Here is a 26,377-nt window from a genome sequence, read left to right as displayed (position 1 = left end):
TTTATAGAATCATATTTAGCACCCATATACTTGCGCCTATGTTGTGCATGGATCAGGTGTATTCTATAAGTGTGGGTAACTTTTAGGGATGCTTACAATCTGCCCATTCAACCTCCCCTGGCCATAACCCCTTTTAATTTATGCACACTAGAATTTATGTGCACTACTTTATAGAATGCACTTAGGGCTAGATTCACAAAGGGCATGGATCCGATCTGTGTCCGGGGAGCTGATTCACGAATCGCCCTCATGCAAATGAGGGTGATCGGAATCACACCTCAATCTGAATGTACCGACGCTTGCGCAGACCATCTGTAGATGGTCTGTGCATGCTTAAGAGCAACAATCTTTTTTTTTTTTTTTTAACAAGCAAAGGAAAAGAACAACTTGGGCAAATCACACGCTAGGGGGAATTATTCAATAAGGAGTTGCCTCTTTAGGCAGCAGGAATGGTTCCCAAATCTCTTCCATTTGATCTGTTCAAAACGCTGCTGTATGCCTTGTGTTCTGCCAGGGTGGTTATAAGCACATTACTCATCTCCAACCTATTTTTCTTCGTGAGCCCGTGGTTTTAACCCATTTTAAACCCGCGAGTTAAAACCACAGGCTCGTAGTGCAGGGAAGGGCAGGAGAGTCAGGGTGAGAGCAGGGCGGCCAGTCGGGGTGGCAGGAGAGATTCGGGGCAGGCAGGAGAGAGCAGGAGATCGGGGCTGAGAGCAGAGGAGCAGGGCGGCAGAAGGCAGGGCAGTCGGAAAGGACCTCAACAGTCGCTTATTTTGGATTGGCCAGCCCAGTCGGTGTTGCTTTTTTATTTTAGTGAATCGCTTCCTGCCTGCATTTGAATGCCGTTCCCCCTCATTTGCATGCGTGGATTGGAGGATGATTGGGACAGAGGTTGGTGAATTGGGTCGGAGGGAAATTGGGTCGTAAAGGGATTTCTGAGTGGTTGGAAGTTGATCGGTGGGCTTAGTGAATCTAGCCCCTAGAAAGTTCTGTGTGTAACTTCTAATTAGTGCCAATTGCCAGTTATCAGTGCTGATTAGCTTGTTAAACAAGTTGCTTGCACAGATCAGCACTGCACACAAATTTGTGCATGTAACTTTAGTCGCACTGTACCAGGGATCTCAAAGTCCCTCCTTGAGGGCCGCAATCCAGTTGGGTTTTCTTGATTTCCCCAATGAATATGCATGAGATCTATGTACATGCACTATTTTCAATGCATATTCATTGGGGAAATCCTGAAAACCCGACTGGATTGCGGCCCTCAAGGAAGGACTTTGAGATCCCTGCACTATACAGAATCAGGTTCTTAGGGCTAGATTCACTAACCTGTTTTCCGGGGGCGATCCGTGGCTGATCCCAGCAGGCCCGACAAATTCACAAATTGTAAAAATTCAAATGAGGGCGATCGGAGGAATGCCCTCATCTGTCAACATGGATCGCTAGTGTCCGATCCCGCGCATGCGTAGATGGTCTGCACATGAGTCTAATACCCCTCTTATCTCTGACTATTTTTTATTTTTTTAAAACTTTTTTGTAGCCCAGTGAGCCCATGGTTTTAACCCGCTTTAAACCTGCAGGTTAAAACCACAGGCTCGCAGTGCGGGGAAGGGCAGGAGAGATTGGGGGCGGCGGGCAGGAGAAAACCGGGTCGAGCAGGGCGGCGATTCGGGGCAGAGCAGGACGGCGATTTAGAGCATAGGCAGGAGAGATCAGGGAAGATCAGGGCAGAAATTTGGGGCATAGCAGGCATGAGAGATCAGGGCAGAGCAGGCAGGAAAGATCGGGGCAGAGCAGGGTGGCGATTTGGGGCAAAGTAGGCAGGAGAGATCCGAGGAAGAGCATCGGGGTGGCTGGCAGGAGAGATTCGGGGCGTGCAGAGAGCAGGGCTTCAATGGAGCTGGAGAGTCGGAAAGATGTTTTCGACTGGTCCCCAGCAGTCGCTTTTTAGGTTGATCGGCCAGCCCTGTCGGTTTCAAAAATTTGTTTGGTGAATCATGTCCCTGTCTACTTTGCATGCGTTTCCCCTCATTTGCATGCGCGCATTGGAAGCGAATCGCAGGAGAGGTTAGTGAATGGGGCCGGAGGGAAATGGGGTTGCAAACTGATCAGTACCTGATCGGTTTGTTTAGTGAACAGGGACAGATTCTGTTAACGACACCTACATCTGTAGGTGCCTACAATGTAGATGCCTAGGCGTGCCATTCCTGCATTAGGCATTGCTAACAGAATTGTGTCTACATTAAAGATATCTACATTGTAGACATCTCTAATGTAGGCCAGGGTTTACCTCTCCTACATTAGAGGCACCTAACTTAAAAAAACAAAACAGAAAGACCCAAACAAACCTGTTTCACCTCCTAACCATGCCTACATGGTGTTTGAATGTAGGCGCCTACCATTGAATTAACCTTAATTTTTTTTTCTGTCATTATGAACTTGTTAAAGCTCATTAATGACACCATTCACTCTAATTTTGAAACTTGAATATTATTGTAGGTGCCATTTATAGAATTTCTCCCATTATTTTTGCATTATAATTTTTGTCACTTTTTTGAAGGAATTCTCCCAAGGTGGTATACAGTAAGAATAAGCTGAACATAGCTAAAAGACAATTACAGCAATAAAAATGTTCACATAAGAGCACATAGTATGGGGTAGTATGCTATTTACAATGTCCACACAATACACAATTAAACATTTTAATAAGAATCATAAGGTGTAAATAAAGGTGGAACAAATAGATGAGAGCAACAGGAGTTAGAAAATAAAGGGGCTAATTCTAAATCCAAAAGGTGCATGAAAATAATCTCAGTTAGGGTAGGAGTGGATAAGCAAGTCTTGCTATAGTGCAACTGGTGTTAGTCCTTGTGTATTGATTAACAAGTTATGAATGGATTAATGGAATTCATTTATCAAAAAATTTAAACATTGTATGATTATAAAGCTTCATGCTACATACCGATAATTAAAAACGAAATCTTATTTCATGATGAATAACTTTTGGACTATAATAGTTTTCTATTTAAAAATACATCTTTAGATAGATTTTTCCTCAAAAAAGCATTTTATTAAAAAAAAATCTGATTAAAAAAAATTATTGATTTTTATCCACCCTGGTTCTCATCCAGGTAACATTTACACACTCTCTTTTCCAGTTTCTGTCCTTTGTATTTAAGGGTCTGAAGTTCTGGAGAAAACCCAGACCTTTTTTAGTAGTGCACTTTTTCTAGGGTCTTCCAAATTCTTTTGATTCACATTTGGATAGTCCAAGGCCTGTAGGAAATTCACAGCAGTCATTTTTTTTCTTGTCTCTGATCTCTTGTCAAATTCTAGTATGTGCCATTTTGACAAAAGGTTGTCTCCCCTTTTCATGTGAATCAGATTGTGTCTTTTCCCTGCCTTTTTGGCCACATATTCAGAACATTCCTCATGTAAATTTAGTATATTCACTGGGTGTTCTTGAGGTATTTGACAGTGAAAAATCCTTTTTGTTCTAGTGGCCAGACAGAAAAAAATTGGCCTCCTTCACAGTGAGATGGATTAAGATGGCTATTGAGACAACCTATGTCCTTCAATGGAAGATAATATATGTGGAAAGCCCATTTTCCGCAGGTGCCAGCAGTCTCTGGGCAGAGCATTGAGAGTTGACCTCAGAAGCTATTTGTAAGACAGAAACTTGGGTCTTTGCTTAGCTGCATTGTGAAGTCCTAGCCAGGGGCGAAACATTATTTAGCAGGGCAGTGATTAAATGTGTGTTGTCTTTCTCCTTGCCCATCCCATTCATTTGATCTGGTTTAGCAGGATGAAAAGGAAGGAGAACCTTATTCATACCTGTAATATCCTTTCCTTGAATCCTGTTAGAACAGTCTAGTACCCACCCTGGAAAATTACAAACTTGGAGGGTTGTTTTGGGGTCTGGTTGCTCTCTGACTGCATAGTTTGCTGTAAAAAGTTGTTGAGAGATGCAACAAAAGGACTATAAAGGGTGTTTAGAGTTGCAAGTTTATTCATCTCATTGAGTTGCTTTGGTATTGATGTACTGAAGTGTTACAGACTGACCAGGTGTTCTACTGGTGAAGTCACTGATAGAATTCAATTTCTTTATCTCCATTGTGATAGTGGGACACAACCCACTTTCACTTAAACTAGTCTAGCAGAATTAAAGGAAAGGCAATTAACAGTAATGAATAAAATTCTTCTTTTTCCTCAACAACTTTTATATATTTCTTCCTCTTATTCTTGAGTCTAACAATGCCACTTTTGTTTTGTTTGTCACATATCTTAGGGCTCCTTTTACTAAGGTGTGCTAGTGTTTTTAGCGCACACAGGAAATTACCGCATGCTACGCTTCTAGAACTAACGCCAGCTCAATGCTGGCGTTAAGGTCTAGCGTGCGCTATTCCGCGCATTAAAGCCCTTGCGCACATTAGTAAAAAGAGCCCTTAGTCTTGTCCTGTCCCCCATTTTACTTTTTAAAAATATTTTTTCTTTCATCTGAGACTTTGTCAGTTTTTGTTAGCTTTTCCAGATAGTGTTGTTTAACTTGCTTTTTCTATGATCCCAAATAGCTTATGAAGGTTGGGGGGGAGGGACTTGATGCTTATGAATGGGGAGATCGTTTCTGATGTTCTAGGGAGTGATCATCTGGTATCCAGTGATTACCAGAAGGTCTTGTTCAATATTAGGACACAGAGATGTTTCTAGACCTCAGGAAAACTAACTGTTGTCGAGATGGTGGGAAAGGGGATGGGGGACGACCTCAAGGAGTTATTAAGAATATAAGAACTGCCGCTGCTGGGTTAGACCAGTAGTCCATCGTGCCCAGCAGTCCTCTCATGCGGTGGCCCCCTGGTCAAAGACCAGCGCCCTAACTGAGACTAGCCCTACCTGCGTACGTTCCTGTTCAGCAGGAACTTGTCTAACTTTGTCTTGAATCCCTGGAGGGTGTTTTCCCTTATGACAGACTCCAGAAGAGCATTCCAGTTTTCCACCACTCTCTGGAATCTATCCCCTTTCAACTTTAGAGAGTGCCCTCTCGTTCTCCCTACCTTGGAGAGGGTGAACAACCTGTCCTTATCTACTAAGTCTATACCCTTCAGTACCTTTCAATCATATCCTCTCTTAATCTCCTCTGCTCGAGGGAGAAGAGGCCCAGTTTCTCTAGTCTTTTACTGTATGGCAACTCCTCCAGCCCCTTAACCATCTTAGTTGCTCTTTTCTTGACCCTTTCGAGTAGTACCGTGTCCTTCTTCATGTAAAATGACCAGTGCTGGACGCAGTACTCCAGGTGAGGACGCACCATGGCCTGGTACAGCGGCATGATAACCTTTTCTGATCTGTTCGTGATCCCCTTCTTTATCATTCCTAGCATTCTGTTCGCCCTTTTCGCCGCCGCACATTGTGTGGATGGCTTCATCGACTTATCGATCAGAACTCCCAAGTCTCTTTCCTGGGAGGTCTCTCCAAGTACCGCCCCGGACATCCTGTATTCGTGCATGAGATTTTTGTTACCGACATGCATCACTTTACACTTATCCACGATTAACCTCATCTGCCATGTTGATGCCCATTCCTCGAGCCTGATTATGTCACTTTGCAGATCTTCCAAATCTTCCTGTGTCTTCACTACTCTGAATACCTTCGTATCATCCGCAAATTTAATCACCTCTCTCATCGTGCCTATGTCCAGATTGTTTATAAATATGTTGAAGAGCACGGGTCCAAACACCAAGCCCTGCGGCACCCCACTGATGATGCTCTTCCAGTCCGAGTAATGTCCATTTATCCCCACTCTCTGTGTCCTATGCTCCAGTTTTTTTTATCCCCGTGAGTATTTCACCCTCGATTCCATTACTCGCAATTTTCCGAAGTAGTAGTTCATGCTGAACCTTGTCAAACGCCTTCTGTAAATCCAGATAGGAATGTTTGGGGAAAGCAGTGTGCAAAACGGAAGGATATATTTTAAAGCCTACAAAATTTTCAGTTTGTTCAGAAAGTAAATTTAAAGAAGAAAAACAAGACTGCTATAGTTTTTGTTTAGAAGCAGCTGAAAAGGAATAGAAAAAAAGACTATCTATAGGCAGCCATATCTGGGATGCCCAATTAGTATCTAGTAACTTGAAATCTGTTACTGGCATGCTTCCTTTCACAGCAATATTCTAAATGTTAATGTGAAATTGCTCTACTATTTAATTTTAAGTTCATTAGGATTCATCAACATTTTTGAAAGTTTTAAGACTATCAATTGTGATAATATGTAAAACATATCTATAAAAAAATTAAGGTGTTGGTTTGGATATTATTTGTCCTAAAGTACCTACCATCTGATAGTCCACAAAAATTTTTTTCTTCCATATTAACCTAGAGCAGTGCTGCCTAAGTCCGGTCCTCGAAATCTACTGGCAGGCCAAGTTTTCAGGATTTTCACAATGAATATGCAGGAGAGAGATAGAAACATAGAAACATAGAAAGGTGACGGCAGAAAAGGGCTACAGCCCATCAAGTCTGCCCACTCTACTGACCCACCCCATTAAGTCTGAGTGCTGCTCGACCCACGTAGGGATCCCACGTGGATGTCCCATTTATTCTTAAAGTCGAGCACGCTTGTGGCCTTGATTACCTGCGTCGGAAGTTTGTTCCAGTGATCTACCACTCTTTCTGTGAAGAAATACTTCCTGATGTCACCTCTAAATTTCCCTCCCCTGAGTTTGAGCGGGTGCCCCCTTGTGACCGAGGGTCCCTTGGGAAGGAATATATCGTTTTCCACCTCGACACGACCTGTGACGTACTTAAAAGTCTCAATCATGTCACCCCTTTCCCTGCGCTCCTCTAGAGAGTACAGCTGCAATTTGCCCAGTCTTTCCTCGTATGAGAGACCCTTGAGTCCAGAGACCTTCCTAGTGGCCATTCGCTGGACCGACTCAGCTCGAAGCACATCTTTACGGTAATGTGGCCTCCAGAATTGCACACAGTACTCCAGATGAGGTCTCACCATGGTTCTATACAGTGGCATTATGACTTCAGGTTTGCGGCTGACGAAGCTTCTATTGATACATCCCATCATTTGCCTCACCTTGGATGAGGCCTTCTCCACTTGTTTGGCAGCCTTCATGTCTGCACTGATGATCACTCCCAAGTCCCGTTCCTCTGAAGTCCTAGCTAGTGTTTCTCCATTCAAGGTGTATGTTCTGCATGGATTTCCGCTGCCGAGATGCATGACCTTACACTTCTTAGCGTTGAAGCCCAGCTGCCATGTCGTGGACCATTTTTCCAACTTGATCAGATCCTGCGTCATACCATCCGTGGGATTGCTTCCACCCACTATATTACACAGTTTGGCGTCGTCGGCGAACAGCGCTACTTTACCCTGAAGCCCTCGGGTCAAGTCCCTTATGAATATGTTAAAAAGGGATGGTCCCAGGACTGAGCCCTGAGGCACACCGCTAGTCACCTCCGATGTCTCAGAGAGGGTGCCATTGACCACCACTTTCTGAAGTCTTCCACTCAGCCAATCGTTGACCCACGCCGTTAGTTTCTCACCTAACCCCATCGATTTCATCTTGTTTAATAGTCTACGGTGTGGGACACTGTCAAAAGCTTTACTGAAATCCAAGTATACTATGTCCAGAGACTCTCCCGAGTCCATCTTTCCTGTCACCCAATCAAAGAAGCTGATGAGATTGGACTGGCATGACCTGCCCCTAGTGAATCCATGTTGACAGGGATCCCTCAGATTCCCCTCATCCAATATTGTGTCTAATTTCTCTTTAAGTAGAGTTTCCATGAGTTTACACACTATTGATGTGAGACTTACTGGTCTGTAATTTGCGGCCTCCGCTCTGCAACCCTTTTTGTGCAGAGGAACCACGTTGGCAGTTTTCCAGTCCAGGGGGACTCTCCCCGTATTTAGGGAGAGATTGAAGAGTATTGCTAATGGTTCCGCCAAAACATCGCATAGCTCTCTGAGCACTCTTGGGTGCAGATTGTCCGGTCCCATGGCTTTGTTCACCTTGAGTCTTGACAGTTCTTTGTAAACATCAGCTGGTGTGAACTCAAACTTCTGAAATGGGTCTTCCATGCTTTGCTTTGCTGCTAGCCGAGGCCCGTGCCCTGGTGCTTCGCAGGTAAAGACTGAACAGAAGTAATCATTCAGTAGTTTGGCTTTATCGGAGTCTGTTTCTACATAATTCCCGTCTGGTGTTCTAAGGCGTACTATCCCGTTTGCGTTCTTTTTCCTGTCGCTAATGTATCTGAAGAAGGATTTGTCCCCTTTCTTGATGTTCTTTGCTAGAGTTTCTTCCATACGAATTTTGGCCTCCCTGACTGCTGTTTTGACCGCTGCAGACTTTTTCCTGTATTCAATGTTTGCTTCTTTTTCCCCCGTGCGTTTGTATGAGAGAAATGCTCTTTTCTTCTCCTTGACGAGGCACGATACCTCATCTGTGAACCATTGGGGTTTCTTTTTTCTTTGTTGTTTGGTTACCGATTTTATGTAGCGGATAGTTGCCTCATGAAGGATCGATTTCAAGGTTGACCACATAGCCTCCACATTAGTAGTTACTTCTTGAACCTGCAGCGTCTGATAGACGAAATCTCCCATGCGTGCGAAGTCAGTGCCCCGGAAATTGAGTACCTTTGTTTTTGTTTGTGATCTAGGAAAGCCTTTCTTAAGGTTAAACCATACCATGTTATGGTCACTGGTGGCTAGCGTCTCTCCCACCGAGACCTCTGAGACGCTTTCCCCATTCGTAAGTACCAGGTCCAGGATGGCCTGGGCCCTAGTGGGCTCTAGTACCATTTGTTTGAGCCGTACTCCCTTCATGGACGTTAATATCCTCCTGCTATCACAAGTTGTCGCTGATAGTGTGTTCCAGTCTACATCAGGCATGTTGAAGTCTCCTAATAGTACAGCCTCCCCCCGTAAGGTGATATTCTCAATGTCTTCAATTAGTTCTGCGTCCTTGTCCTCCGATTGTCTTGGAGGTCTGTATATCACACCAAGGTACAGGCATTTTTCTCCGCCTCTGGCCAGGTTTACCCAGATAGATTCCCCAGTATACTTGACATCCGTGATCCTGGTTGTCTTAATGTTTTCTTTGATGTATAGTGCTACCCCACCTCCTAACTTACCCTCTCTGTCTTGTCGAATCAGGTTGTACCCTGGTATAGTTATATCCCACCCATGAGAGTCTGTGAACCATGTTTCGGATATTGCTACTATGTCTAGATCTGCATTAACTATTTCTGTTTCTAGTTGTAGAAATTTATTCCCTAGGCTGTGTGCGTTAACATACATAGCTCTCCACTCTTTCTGTTTACTAACCTCCTGTAGTGAGCCTCCCATTTGAGTCAAGGTGTCTCCTAGCAATTCTTTTGCAATAAGGGTATTTACCTCAGACTTAGAAGCGTAGTGTTGGTTCTCCACATCAGGATAGTTACTTACTGCTCCGGTGTAAAAGTGGGTACCCACCCCCGACTTACCTAGTTTAAAGCCCTTCGAAGTAGGCGGGCTAGTCTGTGTCCGAAGACATTCTTACCTCTGTTGGTCAGGTGGAGTCCGTCTGGTCCCTGTAGTCCCTGCAGTGTCTCTCCGTGATTCAGGAATCCGAAGTTCATCTCCCGGCACCATCGTTGTAGCCACTCATTCGTCTTCAGGATGCGTTCGTCCCTGTCCCTTCCTCTGCCCCTAACAGGAAGAATGGAAGAGAATACTACCTGTGCTCCTGTCTGCTTCAGCCTCTTTCCCAGAGCTCCGAAGTCTCTAGCTATGTCCTCCAGGGTGTTCTTAGCAGTGTCATTCGTTCCGACGTGGATGAGCAGCATGGGGAAGTGGTCCTGGGGCCTGAGAAGTCTATCGAGACAGGTGGTCACATCTTTTATTCTGGCTCCGGGTAGACAGCAGACCTCCCTCGACTGCATATCCGGTCTGCATATTGGTCCCTCAGTGCCTCTCAACATGGAGTCCCCAATGGTTATTACTCTATGCTTCTTTTGGGGGTGTCGATCCATCGTCCCTGGAGATGGAGATATGCGTTGATCCTGGTCCATCTCCCCGTCGGTAGTCTCTTCCTGCAAGACCTGGAATCTGTTCTTTAGGCTCAGCTGTGGAGTTGATGTGGAGCTGCCCTGTTGAGAGAAAGAGAGAGAAGGTGAGTATATTGTAAATTGGGGTGGGGGTCTCCTACGTTTACCTGTGGAGGAGGTCACTAACTGCCAGGAGTCAGTGTCTCCATCCATCTCCTGAACTGCAACAGTTGGTTTCTTTGTCGGCGGCCCTGGAGTCATCATGAGAGATCCATCACAGGTCCGTTCTGTGACTTGAGATAGTTCCTGCACTATCCCATCGATGTAGGCCTCATCCTCTCTAATGCCTCTCAGACGTTTCACCTCCTCCCTGAGGTTTCTTAGTTCCTGCATGATGTCTTCATCCCTCTGATCGACCTCCTCCGTCTGTGTAGAGGCCGTAATGTACTGCTGTGGGATGGCCTCTGTCTGCACGGAGGCGTCCATTCCTGGGGCTGTGTTCTCCTCTGTCTGCGCGTAGGCTGAGTTCAACTCCCGGATCACCTCAGGGCAGGGGTTGCCACTCTTGCTTGTAGGCTTCACACTCCTTGTCCGCCCTGCCATAACAAAATGAGATTTGCCTGCATTGCCTTCTTGGTATGCAAATCTCTCTCTCATGCATATTCATTGTGGATATCCTGAAAACCTGGCCTACCAATAGATCTCGAGGACCGGACTTGGGCAGCCCTGACCTAGAGCATTGTCTCCTTGCCTTGTAACCCTACATTGTTTTCCTTTTAATATAGCTATATCCACATGTTAATGCTATTTCTCTGCCCTTTCTGAATAGACTATAGCTCTGCATATTACATCTCCATATATCATCCATTAAATTTGAGTTGGTCTCTCTTCCACTGCAGCCTGTACATCCAGACTTTATTTCCCATATTATGGGTATTTGAATACGGTATATAGTTTCTAGATGTTGCCCTTTTTTCTATCTTTAAACAAAGCTTTAATATTGTACTTATTTTAAATCATGCAGTTAATACTTTTCCAGGATAAACATAACACTCCTTTGATAACTGCTTTCTAGTGCAATGTGTCTAATAGTCCTGAACGCTAGGATTATGCAGAATATCGCTTATCTTTCAACACTGCCTCCTTCCCAGTAAGCTTGCTGAAGAATATCACTTATCTTTCAACACTGCTTCCTTCCCAGTAAGTTTGCTCCTGTCCTCTCGGGTATTTTTTTCCTGAAAGTAAGTCACTCAGATGTGTTTCTGATCTGTCTGTAGTTTTTATTATTTTCAGGTTTATTTCTGTCATTTTAAGTTTGAAACTCAGTGCACAGAGGTTTTCTCGTGTCGGAACCTCTGCCTGGAAGAAGATATAGACTCGCATGGCAGAAGTCTGCTGCTAGCAGGATCAGCCCTAGGGGACACCTGTCTAGCCAGCCAGCCTACTGTAATAATTTTGGAGCTCGGGGGACCATCCCCTGAGTAGCTGCTCCCATCTCTGATTTATCAGGAGCTTGAGTGCAAGCTGTTTGGCTCCTTTCTGGTTCGACTGGGATTAATAGTGGACCTCCCACCATCGTGGTGAGAGAGGTTCTGGGGGTTGAGGTTCAATCCGACATCGGTCCAATTGGCAGCCAAAAGAACAAGTTAGTGGAGCAGACCTGTAAGGAGCGCCTTGTTACGTCTGGAGCTTCTCATTTGGTGGGTAGAATCTCATCTGCAGGCTCTCTCAGTCATACATGTTGCGGGAGTGGAGAATGTTTAGATTGACTCAGTTGGCAGATGCTCGACCCAGGGGAACATAAGAACATAAGAAGTTGCCTCCGCTGAGGCAGACCAGAGGTCCATCTCACCCAGCGGTCCGCTCCCGCGGCAGCCCTTCAGGCCTATTGCCTGAGCAGTGATCCCTGACTATTTCTGTAACTTACCTCTTACTCCTATCCCTATAACCTGCCTCTACTCCTATCTGTACTTACCTCTTACTCCTATCCCTAAGACCTGCCTCTACTCCTATCTGTACCCCTCAATCCCTTTGTCCTCTAGGAACCTATCCAAACCTTCTTTGAAGCCCTGTAACGTGTTTCTGCCTATCACAGCCTCTGGAAGTGTGTTCCATGTATCCACCACCCTCTGGGGGAAAAAGAACTTCCTGGCGTTTGTCCTAAACCTGTCTCCTTTCAATTTCTCCGAGTGCCCCCTTGTACTTGTGGTTCCCCGTAATTTGAAAAATCTGTCCCTGTCTACTTTTTTTATGCCCTTCAGGATCTTGAAGGTTTCTATCATGTCACCTCTAAGTCTCCACTTCTCCAGGGAGAACAGCCCCAGCTCCTTCAGTCTGTCAGTATACGAGAGGTTTTCCATTCCATTAATTAGTTGTTGCTCTTCTCTGGACTCTCTCAAGTACCGCCATGTCCTTCTTGAGGTACGGCGACCAGTACTGGACGCAGTACTCCAGGTGCGGGCGCACCATTGCACGATATAGTGGCATGATGACTTCCTTCGTCCTGGTCGTGATACCCTTTTTGATGATACCCAGCATTTTGTTTGCTTTCCTTGAGGCTGTGGCGCACTGCGCCGACGATTTCAATGTTGTGTCTACCATCACTCCCAGGTCTCTTTCTAGGTTACTCACCCCTAGCGGTGATCCCCCCATTTTGTAAGTGAACATCGGGTTCTTTTTCCCCACATGCATGACCTTGCATTTCCCTATGTTGAAGCTCATTTGCCACTTTTTGGCCCACTCCTCCAGTGTCGTCAGATCCTTTTGGAGATCTTCGCAGTCTTCCTTGGTTTTAACCCTGCTATATAGTTTGGTGTCATCCGCAAATTTAATGAGCTCACATTTTGTTCCCGCCTCCAGGTCGTTGATAAATATATTGAACAGGAGCGGTCCCAGCACCGACCCCTGCGGAACTCCGCTCGTGACCCGTTGCCAGTCTGAGTAATGGCCCTTTACCCCAACCCTCTGTTTCCTGTCTGCTAGCCAGTTTTTGATCCATTGGTTGCTGTCCTTGCAAGCGTTCAAAGCCATTGTTCAGTGGTGGGGGTGACCACTGATGGATCTCATGGCCTTGGCAGCAAACACAAAGATGGATCGCTTTTACAGCCAAAGATACTAGCCTGGCAGCATAGGGTTGGATGTGTTGATCCAGCCATGGTCGGAGAAAGGACTATTGTATGCGTTTCCCCCGTGGCCCATGCCAGATCGTCATTCACAGGATCATGAGTCATCCGAAGCTGGTTGTCCTAGTAGCGTCCGATTGGCTCACAGACTGTGGTATGCGGACTCGGTTTGTGTGCAGATGTATGAAGGCCTCAGATTGTTCATGAGGATCTCCTGACACAGGATTCGTTCCCCATAGTGAATCTGGAACACTTTGGGCTTATTACATGGCTGTTGAGTGGGTGACAAGTTCCTGGAGGAAAAGTCCATAGTCAGTTATTGAGAAAGACATGGGGGAAGCCACTGCTTGCCCTGGCTCGGTAGCATGGAATATTGCTACTCGGATTTTGGCCAGGTACTAGTGACCTGAATTGGCCACCGTGAGAACAGGCTTCTGGGCTTGATAGACCATTGGTCTGACCCAGTAAGGCTATTCTTATGTTCTTATGACCCTAGTAAGGAGAGGATACTCGGGAGTGATCATTACCATTCTGCTTAAAGCCAAGAAGCTCTTGACGGTGATGGCCTATACCAAGTCCTGGAAGACTTTCTGACAGTGGTATGCTAAGATCAATGAGGAGCCCTTTCAAGCCCTGATATCGGTAGTCCTGGATTTTTTGCAAGAGGGACTTGAGAAAGGCCTGTTGGTTGGATTGCTGAAAGTGTAGATAGCAGACCTTTCATGTTTCTGAGCTTGGGGAGAGAGAGTGTGTCTCTGGCCTTTCACCCAGATGTGGCAAGATTCTTTAAAGGGGATCTCAGGTTGTGTCCTCTGGTGCATCTACTATTCCCTTCCTGGAACCTTAATACTGTTTTGCAAGGTCTCATTAGGGCTCCGTATGAGCCGTTATAGGAGGCTTCCCTCTTAGACCTGAAGGTCAAGATGGTGTTTTTGGTGGTGATCATGTCAACAGGATGAGACTAAGTTACAAGCTTTCTCTTGTAGGGAACTGTTTTTCTTAAGATTACAGATGAAGGGCTTTCCTTGTGTACAGTTCCGTCTCTTCTTACAAAAGTAATCTTTGCCTTCCATGGCAATCAGGAAGTCCGTTTGGCCACCTTTTGACCTAAGGGGGGTCAAATGAAAAGGACAAAATATTGCATTTCCTAGAAATCAGAGGAGTGCTTCTTCGCTGCTTGAAATTACTAATGAGTTTTGAGTCTCTGATCACCTTTTTGTTCTGGCCAGTAATGGTAGGAAAGGCAGGTTTGTGTCCAAAGCCTTGATCTCCAGATGGATCAAAATAGCAATTTCTTCTGCATATGTGGGCTGTGATAAGCAGCTGCCAATCGCATTGAGAGCACACTCCAGTATAGGAGGGATAGCTACCTCCATGGGTGGAGTCTCAGGCCGTCTCTCCTGAGAAGACTTGTAGAGCAGCTACATGGTCTACTCTTAATACCTTTACTAGGTTCTATAGAGTGGATGTGGCTTGCTGCTTTTGGATCTTCCATGTTAAAAATGCAGGCTCAGCAGTCCCACCCTAGATTCATGGGACTGCTTTTGGTATGTCCCTAGTGTTCAGGACTACTAAACACATTGCACTAGAAGGAAAGATTAGGTTCTTGCCTCGATAATCTGGTAGCACTAAAGAAATATTAAATTATTGTTGTTCTTGTAATAATAATAATAATAATTTTATTTTTATATACCGCCATACCCGGCGAGTTCTAGGCGGTTTACATCTATTAGATTAGAATCTACGTTTACAAGCAGATTTACAAACAAATAATCAATTATGTAACAAGTAAAAACCGAAATTGACAGAGGGTGGAAGGAGCTTGTTGAAGATAGGGAAGAGAGAAGCTATTAAGGGGGTGGAGAGCAGGGGGGGAGGAAGGGGGGGGGCGAGGTGATAAATTGGACGGGTGGGGCCGTTAGGGGTCTTGTTTGCTGAATAGGTAAGTTTTGAGTGATTTTCTGAAGTCGACGTAGGAGGGGGCCTCGAGTATTATTTGTAGATGATTATTTGTAGATGTCTAGTAGTCCTGAAGCCCCGCCCTGTGAGTAGGTTTCACCTACCTTTGAGCTTAATTTCATTCTGTATCTGACTCTGTGTTGGCAAAGCTGTAATAAAGGGGTTATCAAGTCCTGCTTCTTAGCAGGACATGCGAGTAGCTACAAGCTCCATAAATGTTACTACCAGTTGCACAGAGTGTATCATTTTGATAATGTTATACTTGTTTCAAAAGAGAACAGAAGTATACTATTCTACCTTTTTCCTTTCTTCTGATGTCTTCCATTGCATTGGTTCTTGACTGCTTTTGTACAAACAGAGGGGGCAGGAGCAAGCCTACTGGGGAAGGAGGGAGAGTTGAAAGATGAGTGATATCGTCATTCTGTATGGGTTACAAAGGAATACATGGTGAGAACTCTAATGGGCTAACATTGGATATTAAACTTCTGTGCTTTTCTCATAACTCAAGAATAGCACATCACTTTAAATTGACCTTCCCTTCTCCTAAACATGTTCAATGGAAAACAAAAAAAACTATTTGAGTCTACCTTTGAATTCCTGGCTCCCAAACCTACTGTTATATTTGCACCAACTTCACTCCTACTACTATTTCAAGAAAATGTTATCTCTTCTTCTTGTAACTCTCAAGATTTTTGTCCAGTTATGACTTCTAGAATCTCATTGTAACTGTAATAACTTGTCTTGAATTCATATTGTAAACTTCAATGAATCCTAATTGACATTTGCGGGGTATAGAAAACTGTATAGTATGGTAACTTGCAGATTCAGATGCATAACCTTAGTGTTCATGACTACTATACACATCTTCAAGAAAGATGAGAGGTAAGAACCTAATCTTTCTTTCTTTTGAAGGGAGCAGAAGCCAGCCATTTGATCCTAAATTTTATAAGTAATGAGAGCCCTATGATAATGATGATGATTAATTTTCTTCTGTTGTTGCAATTTTATATGAGAAGTTGCTGGAAGTCCACAGGTTCAGCTGGAAAGTTAGTGTTGCTAAGGTGCTTTTTTTTTTTTTTTTTTTCATGAGGAGGCTACAGAAAGTTTGAAGACATTTTTTTTTTTTTTTTTTTTAAAGGAGTGGATTTAGGCCTCCATTAATTTATTAGATCATAGGCTCATATTACAGGCCACTTGTTAAATTTGGTTGTCTTTTTTTAATGAAATGATAGACCCTGATAGATTTTAATTGACCTTATATCTTGGTCAGACCTTTTAGGAGAATGTTTAAATGTTTGCATCCGCATAGGATCCAGTTGCCCTTTAAGAAACTTATCCCCTCTTTTACTAAGGTGCGCTAGGATCCCTTAGTGTTTCAATATTGAACAACTGACTTGAAGTCATTTTCTGACTTCAGTGAGATATTTTTGGAAAAGTTAATGCATTGCATATGAATTTGCATTCAACTGTGGATCAATTGGCTCCAGCTAAATCTTTTCATAACAGTTTCTAAAGTGTTGGTAAATTTAATGGCAAACAACCATTAAATACAACTATTTACCAATGTCAGTGGCAAAGACATTATTTTGTGAGCAGGAAAAAAACCCCTGGAATTTTCATAGCCCTGTATTGCATGTGTGAATGTACCAAGGTTTATAAAGTATAATCATTGGCTTTAAAGAAGACTTCACCAGCAAAAACATAATATAGTGAGCTGCACTTTATCTTGAAAGCATTACTAATCCATATTCTTTAAGGCCCCATTTCATATCTACTGCTTTAGGGGTATGGCATATACTCATTGCATCAGATCACCCACCATCTTAAACTCCATTCAATGTGAAATCGGTTTCATTGGCCAATAAGTAATCAATCAAGAAGCTCATCATTCACTAGCTACCAAACAAAAGAAATTCATAGTAACTTATTGGCTGTAAAATATACTGTATTTCAAAAACACTTTCCAGTTGACAGCTTGATTCAGACCATAAGCTTCAATGGAATCAAACTGAAAAATCCATTTCTGTTGTGTTTGCAAACCCAATTCAAATTACCACCACTACGTGGACTTAGCACCAAAGCAGGTGCTTTTTCTCCAGTTTATACAACTGGCTCAACTTTTCAACATGAAAGAACAATTATACAGATATTTGAAAAGTAAAAGTAAGAAACTGAAATGTCTTGATTGCATAAGTCTTTACATCCTTTCATACCAAAAACCTAGATTAGCTACATACTACAACATACCACAAGAAAAGTTTATTGTGAAAGATAGATATAGGACAGGAAGAGGAGAAAAATGAGAGAGTGAATAGACAGAGCACAGGAAAGCAGAACCAGAGAGACGGAGTGAGATGATTAGAAAAATAAAATCACCAGACAACAAAGGTAAGATTATTTTATTTTTAATTTAGTAATGTGATTTGATCTACTGCCTTTCTATGGGACAATTGAATTGAAATGTGTCAGTTTTGGGAATTTACATCCATCCATATATTGCACTATATAGGAGGAAATGTGAGGGGGCACTTAAGTGATTTAATCGTGTGATTAAAAATATTAATCATGATTCATTTGTACAATTAAAAATTTTAATTAATGTACAGCCCTAAGTATAACTAAGACATGCTAATTTCAAAATTAACGTGTTTGATTTTTAAGACCTTTTCTATTTAGGGTTTGTTTGTTTTTTGTGTGTGTGCAGGTTTTGTGTGCTAATGCTTGCAAAAAGACTAAAAAGAAAAAAAGTCCTTAAGGTTACAGGGAAAAACAGAACTGAAAGTTGCTAAGGCACCATCTCTGTAGGTACTACTCCTGCCTCCCCCTGTAGCCCATTGGACACACATTCCTAAGGAAGCTTAGCCAGCCAATATGCTGCAGGCAAAAGCAGCACCAAACAATGATGTATCATAACCTATTGGTTCTGTCTCCTCTGCAGCTTATTGACTGTCTAACAAACAAAACCTGCAGCTAAGGGGTTCTGAGGGAAACAGAGGCTGAGGGAAGAGATATGGAATGTAAAAGGTAGAACACAGCTGAAGATAATACAAGCTGGGGAACGCATGGAAAGTGATACAAAGAAAACTGCAGCACATAGATATTCCTAAGGAATCTAAACCAGCCAATAGGCTGCGGGCTACTGTCCCTCCTCCCCCTCCCCTGCAATCTATTGGTCAGACATTCTTAAGGAAGCTTAGCTAATAGGCTACAGGGACAACTAGGATTAAAGGTTGATGTCTCATAACCCAGACAACAACCCCATCATCACCGAAAGGCTTGGTGGTATATAAATAAAGATTTGTGTTATGTTATCATGATCACAAAGCCCACTTTCCCGAGCAAAGCTCGGTCTTCCAGGTACTATGTGTTAACTGAGCTCGTCTGTCTGAATTTGGGAGTTAATCAGTGCTGCTCCTGAATGTGACTGTCATAAGTTTTAATGTCAGGGTTATGACTGATCTTTTCATGTTGCATTCAGCTGACCATGTTACACAGAAGTTATTTAAATGTGGATAAATAATCTTTTTTATGGAAATTTGTGCCCTCTGGTCTGGTCTTATGACCTTCATGTTTTGGTGTAGAGCTTCACATATGCCTAGGGCTTGCGCATTTTCACTATGCACTTTTGTTTGACATCAGAGGTATTTGTTCATGTCTTTCCCATGTATCTGTTGGTGATGGGTATTTGGTGATCACTTGGAAGGGCTTATGTTAGATGTACAACTTAAGAATTTTGACTACAAAATTACATCTTGTTTACCCTCTCTGCATCCTTCAGATGTGCTAGCACATATCTTAATTGGAACCAAGGATAGCAGAAAAGATGTTCTTTGTAGTTACATTCTAAGATGTTCGTCTGAAAATGTTAGTTTCTAACTATAATAAGGTTAATTTGAGCAAAATATTTGTGTGTGAATGTTTTGTTTCAGCCTACAACACAGCAGTCTCCTCAGGATGAGCAAGAAAAGCTCTTGGATGAAGCCATTCAGGCGGTGAAGGTCCAGTCATTTCAGATGAAGCGATGCTTGGTAAGAGCCATGATTTTTGAAGAAATGGATTTGGAAGCTGATTCATGCACTATGCTTTACTGATCAGCAGTTTTATAATTGTAGTGCAGTGCTTCTCAACCTTTTCAAGCCAAGTATCCCCTAAGCCTAATAAATACTAACTGAGTACCCACGCCCAAACTTTGCCCCGGACCCTCCCAAACTCCGCCCCTGACTCCACCCCCATAATAATAATACTACTAATAATACTAATACACACAATATAATCTTATTAACACATAATGGTAACCACAAAATAAAAAAGCACACTTTAATCAGAGAAAATGTTAATTATCATTTATATTTGGGGGGTTTTCAAAGATCAACCAACGAATAGAGGACAGGTAATAACAAGGGTTCTTGCTATTCTATACCGCTCTCAGAAACCTGTGATATTCAGGACACTTGAGTATCCAGACATGACTGGTACAGGTATAAAGTATCTTTCATCGAGCCGGTATTTTCATGTGCAAAACTACAAATGTGCAAAAAGCTATGATCAAGTGCTATGTGAAATAAATATTATTAAAAAATTAGCACTTAGCTTTTATATGTACTTGATTTGTAGTGGATCATTGTAGTAAACAGAAATTGGCTAAACGCCCTACGGGACCCGTTTCGCCACAGTCAAGGGCTTCATCGGGGGTCTTGTATTTATGAACTACAATAAACAAAAACATAAAACAATCAGTATATCTCTAATACACTCATGCAAGAAAACTCTCTCTAAAATTGTCTATGAAGGAAGTACTCACTGTGCAACTTTGTTTGAGCTGACACATAGAAATGGCGCTGGCGATTTTTAAACGCCGCGCATGCGCTTTTTAAACCTTCTGCAAAGATGACGTTTAAGTTAACCTTGCGCATGTGTCAACAAAATATCCTATACTCAAAATCTATTTGTTGTGACTTTAACCTGTACTAACTAAAATGTTACCAACATACATGCATACCCCATACCTTCAACAAATATTAATCTAATTAAAAGAATGAACACCAGTCAATCTTTGAATTTAACCCTTTCGGTTTCAGAGTATCTAATCTAAAAATCCACCGGGATTCACGCTGGTGTAACCTTCGTTGCCTGTCCCCACCTCTCATAGTCTGTACCTCTCTATCAATTCCAAAACATTTCAAGTCTGCAAAAACATGATTCATCTGAATGCAATGCCCCGCTAAAGGGGCGCTCCGTTTAAGGCATTTAATATTAGACTTATGTTCTCCCATTCTCGTCTTCAGGGATCTCGTGGACATACCCACGTATAGCTTGTTACATGGACACACGATCACATAAATAATGTGATCGGTGGAACATGTAAGAAAATGTTTAATTTGATATCTCCTTCCGTCAGCTGGATTAATAAATTCATTTTGAGAAATTGTGAAATTACAAATATTGCAATGTCCACATTTGTAGAAACCTACTACCGACGCTGTGAAGGGCTTACTAATATCACATACGGTTGGAGCCAAAATGTCTCTTAAATTTTTATTTCTAGCTTTTTGCACATTTGTAGTTTTGCACATGAAAATACCGGCTCGATGAAAGATACTTTATACCTGTACCAGTCATGTCTGGATACTCAAGTGTCCTGAATATCACAGGTTTCTGAGAGCGGTATAGAATAGCAAGAACCCTTGTTATTACCTGTCCTCTATTCGTTGGTTGATTTATTTTGATTCTTGAAGAGGACCTAGTCCATTGTTTGTGGTTAAGGGTTTTCAAAGATGTCAAGGCAGATGACTTTAAAATATGCAATGTTACCTCAGTAACAGCTATAGAAAAATAGACAAATATAGTGTAAAATAAAGACAGCATTTCTCCCTCTCATCCTTCTATTCCCCATGCATCTCTACCTCACTCCTCTCTAAGCCCAATTTTCCTCTTCCATTCACCATGTGCACCATCTCTTTCCCTCTCATTCATACTCTCGGGCCCAGCAATTGTCCCTTTCTATTCCCTTCGTCCTTCCTTCCTGTGTCCTAAGTTAGTGCCTCCTTCCTTCCTATGCCCAGGTTCGGGCACCCTCCCCCTCATTGTCTTCTAGCCTTTGTCTCACCCCCTTCCTCCCTCCCCCAAAGCCGCGTTGAAGCCTGCCTACCCCCAAGCCGACCCGCTGCCGATTCCTCCTCCTCCTAGGATTTAAGGGTAAACTAGATGCACATCTCCTTAAGAGTGGCATAGAGTGATACGGGTAAAGGTAAATTAGAAGCACATCTCCCTTGAGAAGCATACAGTGAAATGGGGACTAAAACTATGCTAGGGTACACCTGGCGGGGCCTCCGCGTGTGCGGATCACCGGACTTGATGGACCCAGGATCTGATCCGGAGATGGCAATTCTTATGTTCTTATGTCCCCCTCTCCGATCTGCCGCCACCACCTGCCTGCTCCATTTAATAATCCCCCACTGTTGCTGCAACTCCAGGAAGGGCCAGGAGCATGCAGCAATTGCACATCGCTGTCCCACAAACCCTCCCCCCCCCCAACATCAATTCTGACGTCGGAGAGAAGTTCTGGGTTTTCTTTCACCATTATTGGAACCTCTCTACCGGGACTCCTTAAATATCCTGTTTCAATAATATCCTCCAAGGATACCTCACACCAAACCATCCCCCAAATCACAGTTTAAAAGCTGCTCTATCTCCTTTTTAAACATTAGCGCCAGCAACCTGGTTAAGGTGGAGTTTGGCCTTTTGGAACAAGCTCCCCCTTTCCCAGAAGGTTGCACAGTTCCTAACAAATCTAAATCCCTCATCCCTGCACCATCGTCTCAACCATGCAATGAGACTTCGTAGCTCTACCTGCCTCTTGGGTCCTGCATGTGGAACTGGGAACATTTCTGAAAATATAACCCTGGAGGATCTGGATTTCAGCTTTCTTCCTAAGAGCCTAAATTTGGCTTCCTTGTCATCAACAGCAGATGAATCCAGAGACTAGTGGAATTACATCCATCAACTAACAGGTGGAGATAGAGAGCACTTGATTTATCCTCGGGTATATCTTGGATGCACAGCCTCCTGGCCAACCAGTATACTCTATCTCCAGCAGGCTGTTGGATGGGTTTCTCACAGCTCCTGGATTCTGCAGTGGATTTCAGCCAGGCTTGGCTGCAGCTATCAGCATCAGTTTCCTGGATCTGAAAAATGGCTGCTATCGTTCTAGTTCCTGGTTTCAACTCCTGAGGACAGAAAGCTATTTGCTCCTGTTGCTGCGGCTTCAATAGAGCCTAGGGGTGTTAACCGTACTGAACCAACTTTAGAAACATAGAAACATAGAATATGACGGCAGAAAAGGGCCTACGGCCCAACAAGTCTGCCCACTCAAATAACCCTCCCCTCTAAGTTCCTCTTTGAAGTGAGCCCACGTGTTGATCCCATTTGATCTTAAAATCAGTCACGTTACTGGCCTCAACTACCTGAAGTGGAAGATTATTCCAACGGTCGACCACTCTTTCGGTGAAGAAGTACTTCCTAGTGTCACCATGGAATCTCCCACCCCTGATTTTCAGCGGATGCCTCCTTGTCGCCGTAGGCCCAGGTCCAGTGTTCCCTCTAAGCGGGCGGGTGTTGTGAGCAAACTTTTTTCACCGTGAGCCAAAAATATCGGGCGCCAGCAAGTTATGAGCCAACTCGCCCGATTCTCCTCTCGCCGCCCTGCCATCTGCCGTACGCCTCTTCCGATCGTGCGCTGTGACGAGAAACGTGTGCGCTGCGATGTAATATTTTGTGCGCCAGCGCACGCCAGCGCAGCTTAGCGGGAACACTGGTTCAAATGGTTTTATTTATTTCCCCAAATTTATTTTTGTTATACGCATTGAAAATATTTGATATTGCGTTTAAATCAAAATCTCAATAAACTTGAAACGAGTGCCCGTGAGATTGTGGGAGGGTTAAATACTCAAAACTTAGAAGTTTTTGCTACGCCAGCTTTCTGGTATCTTTACATACAGTGGCGTACCTAGCATATGTAACATCCGGGGCCCATCATTTTTTGGCACCCCCCCCCCCATCTGTAAGAAAAACATGATTTTTAGTAACAAACCACACGTCACACATGAGTACCTAGGAAAAGGCAGCATCTTACATATTGCAGTGAGCAGTACATCAATACACCCATTGTAAAACTAAACAAGCCAGACCAGCACAGATCAATCCTACACCGTCAATCCTAACAGAAAACCATGTCTTTCGAACACACAGAACACAGAAAACACCTTCGCCTAGTAAGGAATATGTAATCACAAACTAACCCCTCCCTCTTTTACAAAACTGTAGTGTGGATTTTAGCTACGGAGGTAACAGCTCTGATGCTCATAAAATTCTGAGCATCAGAGCTGCTACCACCAAGGCTGGTGCTAAAAACGCTTCACAGTTTTGTAAAAGGGGGGATAAAATAAAAATACATAGACAAAGGTTAAATTGAACCAGCAAGAAGCTGGACTCTGCATACAATGCTTCACAGAAACAGTGACACATGTCTCCTAAAGCAATAAATAAATAGAAATTTTTTTCTACCTTTGTCTTCTGTGGTTTCTCCTTTCCTCATCTTCTTGTAACTCTCTTCCTTCCATTCACTGTCTGCCGTCTCTCTTCCCCTATATGGCATCTTCTCTCCTTCTATGCCCCTTCCAGAAACTGTATGCCTCCCCCTTCCATCTCTCCTTTCACCCCATTGGTCTGGCATCTCTCTCCTCGCCTTCCCTCTCCCACACCTCTCCTCATAGTCTGGTATCTCCCCTTCCCTGATTCTCTGGCATCTCTCTCCTTTCCTTTTCTTCCATCTTTCGTTCCCCCTCCATGCTCTCACATCTCCCCCTTCCTTTTCCCTTAGACTGGCATACCTTCCTCCTATGCTCCAAGCCCTGGCATCTCCTTTAATTCCCTCCCTCATCTTCCTTCTCCCTCCAGCTGGGTACCGCAACACTCTTCCCTGCAGCTCTGCACTTCCCCACAATTGCCATGCTTCGGTTCCTCTTCTTCCTTCCTTCCTCCCCCCCCCCCCCCCGCGGGACCCTGCGGCACCATCAACTCTTACTCCCTCTAATGTCGGCCCTGCAGCTCCAGACTTCCTCGCACCTTCTCCCCTCCCCCTTTGGATCGCTATTATTTTAAATGTTATAGCCGCGGAGCTGTATCCATCAGTGGAGATGTCTAACCTCGGCCTGCCCCGGAACTCTTACTGCAGCAGCCGCCCGTCTAGGCAGGAACAGGAAGTCACTGTTGCAGTAAGAGTTCCGGGGCAGGCCGAGGTTAGACATCTCCACTGATGGATACAGCTCCGCGGCTATAACATTTAAAATAATAGCGATCCAAAGGGGGAGGGGAGAAGGTGCGAGGAAGTCTGGAGCTGCAGGGCCGACATTAGAGGGAGTAAGAGTTGATGGTGCCGCAGGGTCCCGCGGGGGGGGGGGGGAGGAAGGAAGGAAGAAGAGGAACCGAAGCATGGCAATTGTGGGGAAGTGCAATCCCCCCAATGCGTCCCCTTACCTTACCTCCCCTTACCTTTGCGACGCGTGTGTGCGCTGTGAAGAGAAACTTTGCGCTGCGATGTAATATTTTGTGCGCGAGCGCAGGCCAGCGCACCTTAGCGGGAACACTGCCCAGGTCCCTTCTCCAGCCTTCCAACCGGTGGAGAGAAAAAGCTGATATGGTCGGAGGGTCCTTTCCCATAAGACGAAAAGCCCAACCGTAGGTGCTGGCACAGTTCCTTGTGCGCTTCAGCACCAGTACTTCTCCATTTGCCTTCCGGTAATGCAGAAGCATGTGAGTACTTGGCTTAGGCCTCAGTAGAGAGAAATGTTCCTGTGGCTTAGGCCTCAGTAGAGAGAAATGTTCCTGTGGCTTGGGCCTGTGCATGTTCTTGTGGCTTGAGGCCTCAGTTGAGACATGGGCCTGGGGCTCAGGCCTCAATTGAGCTTCTGGATGGGGGCAGTACAGTGCCATTTTTGGGGGGCAACACCTGGGCTCCCAGGTCCCTTCCCCCTCCCTCCTTGAAGAACCTGAATGCATAGGTCCCATAAGCTCACTCGTTTCAGTGGGCGCGGGGCTACAGAGGTCACCATTCTCTTTGGAGAGGCAATGGTGGGAGGAGTTTGTTACTCCTTTGCTGCGAAGGGCAGTCGAAGTCACGCATGGCCACTGGCTTGCAGCTAGGGCTGGTGGTAGATGGCCCTGAGGCTATCGGCCAAGGCCTTTCCCTTCCGCTGCGAAGGGGGGGGGGGGGGGGAGACCGTCACTGTCAGTCTTTCTACTTTCAGAGGAGGGATGTCGCCTCCGGTAGTGATGCCTTTGCCCTCACTATTCGGCAGGCTCCAGGAGGTTGGCCTTCACCGGGACGCCTTTTCACTTGTGGCCTAGTGCACCTTGTTTAATACCAGCAGACTGACAGTTAGCTGGGGCTAGGCTAGTTGCAGCTTTTTCTCTTTAGCTCAGAGTTTTTCTTTCCATTCCTTCTGGGTCATTCATGTGGAAGAGTGGGCTAAAAGTTGGATTAGCTGTCTCAGTGTCTGTTGCAGTATATCATTGGGGCTCTGGGAAAGGCTCTTGTCACTTCGGAGCCCATGTACAGTTTTGGTATCTTGCCTCTTCTCTGGCATTCTTCTTGACTTTGGTCAGCAGTTTGCATCCTGTGGGAGACCTATGGATTTGTGCTTCAGAGGGCTTCAATTAGAGGAGGAGTCTTCCCTTGTCTTGTTGCCATTCTTGATGCCCTAGACCAGTGGTCTCAAACTCACAGCCTGGAGGCCACATGCGGCCCGCCAGGTACTATTTTGCGGCCCGCAGAATATATTAGTGCTGCCCGCTCTTTGCAGCGTCCTCCAGCTTCCCCCCTGGCCTCCCACTCTTACCTGTAGATAATTACCGCAACCTGCAGAGAGGATTGCCGGTGCTGTAGCGATCCTTGCAGGCTGCCATCATCCTCAGCAGCACGTTCCCTCTGCTGCAATCCTGCCCCTGACATCAGAGGAGGGGCGGGACTGTGGTAGAGGGAATGTGCTGCGGGGGCCGATTGTAGCCTGCAAAGCACACTACAGTATCTCCGAGCCTCTCTGCCAGCTGCGGTAATTAGCTGAAACTAAGACCAGGAGACCATGGGGGAAGCTGGAGGACACTGCAAAAAAGGGGGGAACATGCAAGCCTTCAAGGGGAGGGTAAGATTTCTAAACTATAAAGAGTTTTACCTCATGCAAAATTATCATTTCTTTAGTAAGACGTTAACTATT

General features: G+C 44.5%; 1 protein-coding gene across 3 annotated transcripts in view; it reads left to right on the top strand.

Moving 5' to 3' along the window:
• Positions 1–26,377, top strand: part of VPS35 (VPS35 retromer complex component) — a 169,109-nt gene that overhangs the window by 3,099 nt on the left and 139,633 nt on the right. For all 3 annotated transcript variants that reach the window (XM_033941682.1, XM_033941681.1, XM_033941683.1), the window contains exon 2: positions 19,037–19,135. In XM_033941682.1, coding sequence (XP_033797573.1) covers positions 19,037–19,135 — 99 coding nt within the window. The remainder of the gene's footprint in view (positions 1–19,036; positions 19,136–26,377) is intronic.

Source organism: Geotrypetes seraphini, chromosome 4 (genome assembly GCF_902459505.1).
Source record: "Geotrypetes seraphini chromosome 4, aGeoSer1.1, whole genome shotgun sequence".
In the NCBI taxonomy this organism is placed as follows: domain Eukaryota; kingdom Metazoa; phylum Chordata; class Amphibia; order Gymnophiona; family Dermophiidae; genus Geotrypetes; species Geotrypetes seraphini.
This window is presented reverse-complemented; position numbering and strand designations above follow the sequence as displayed.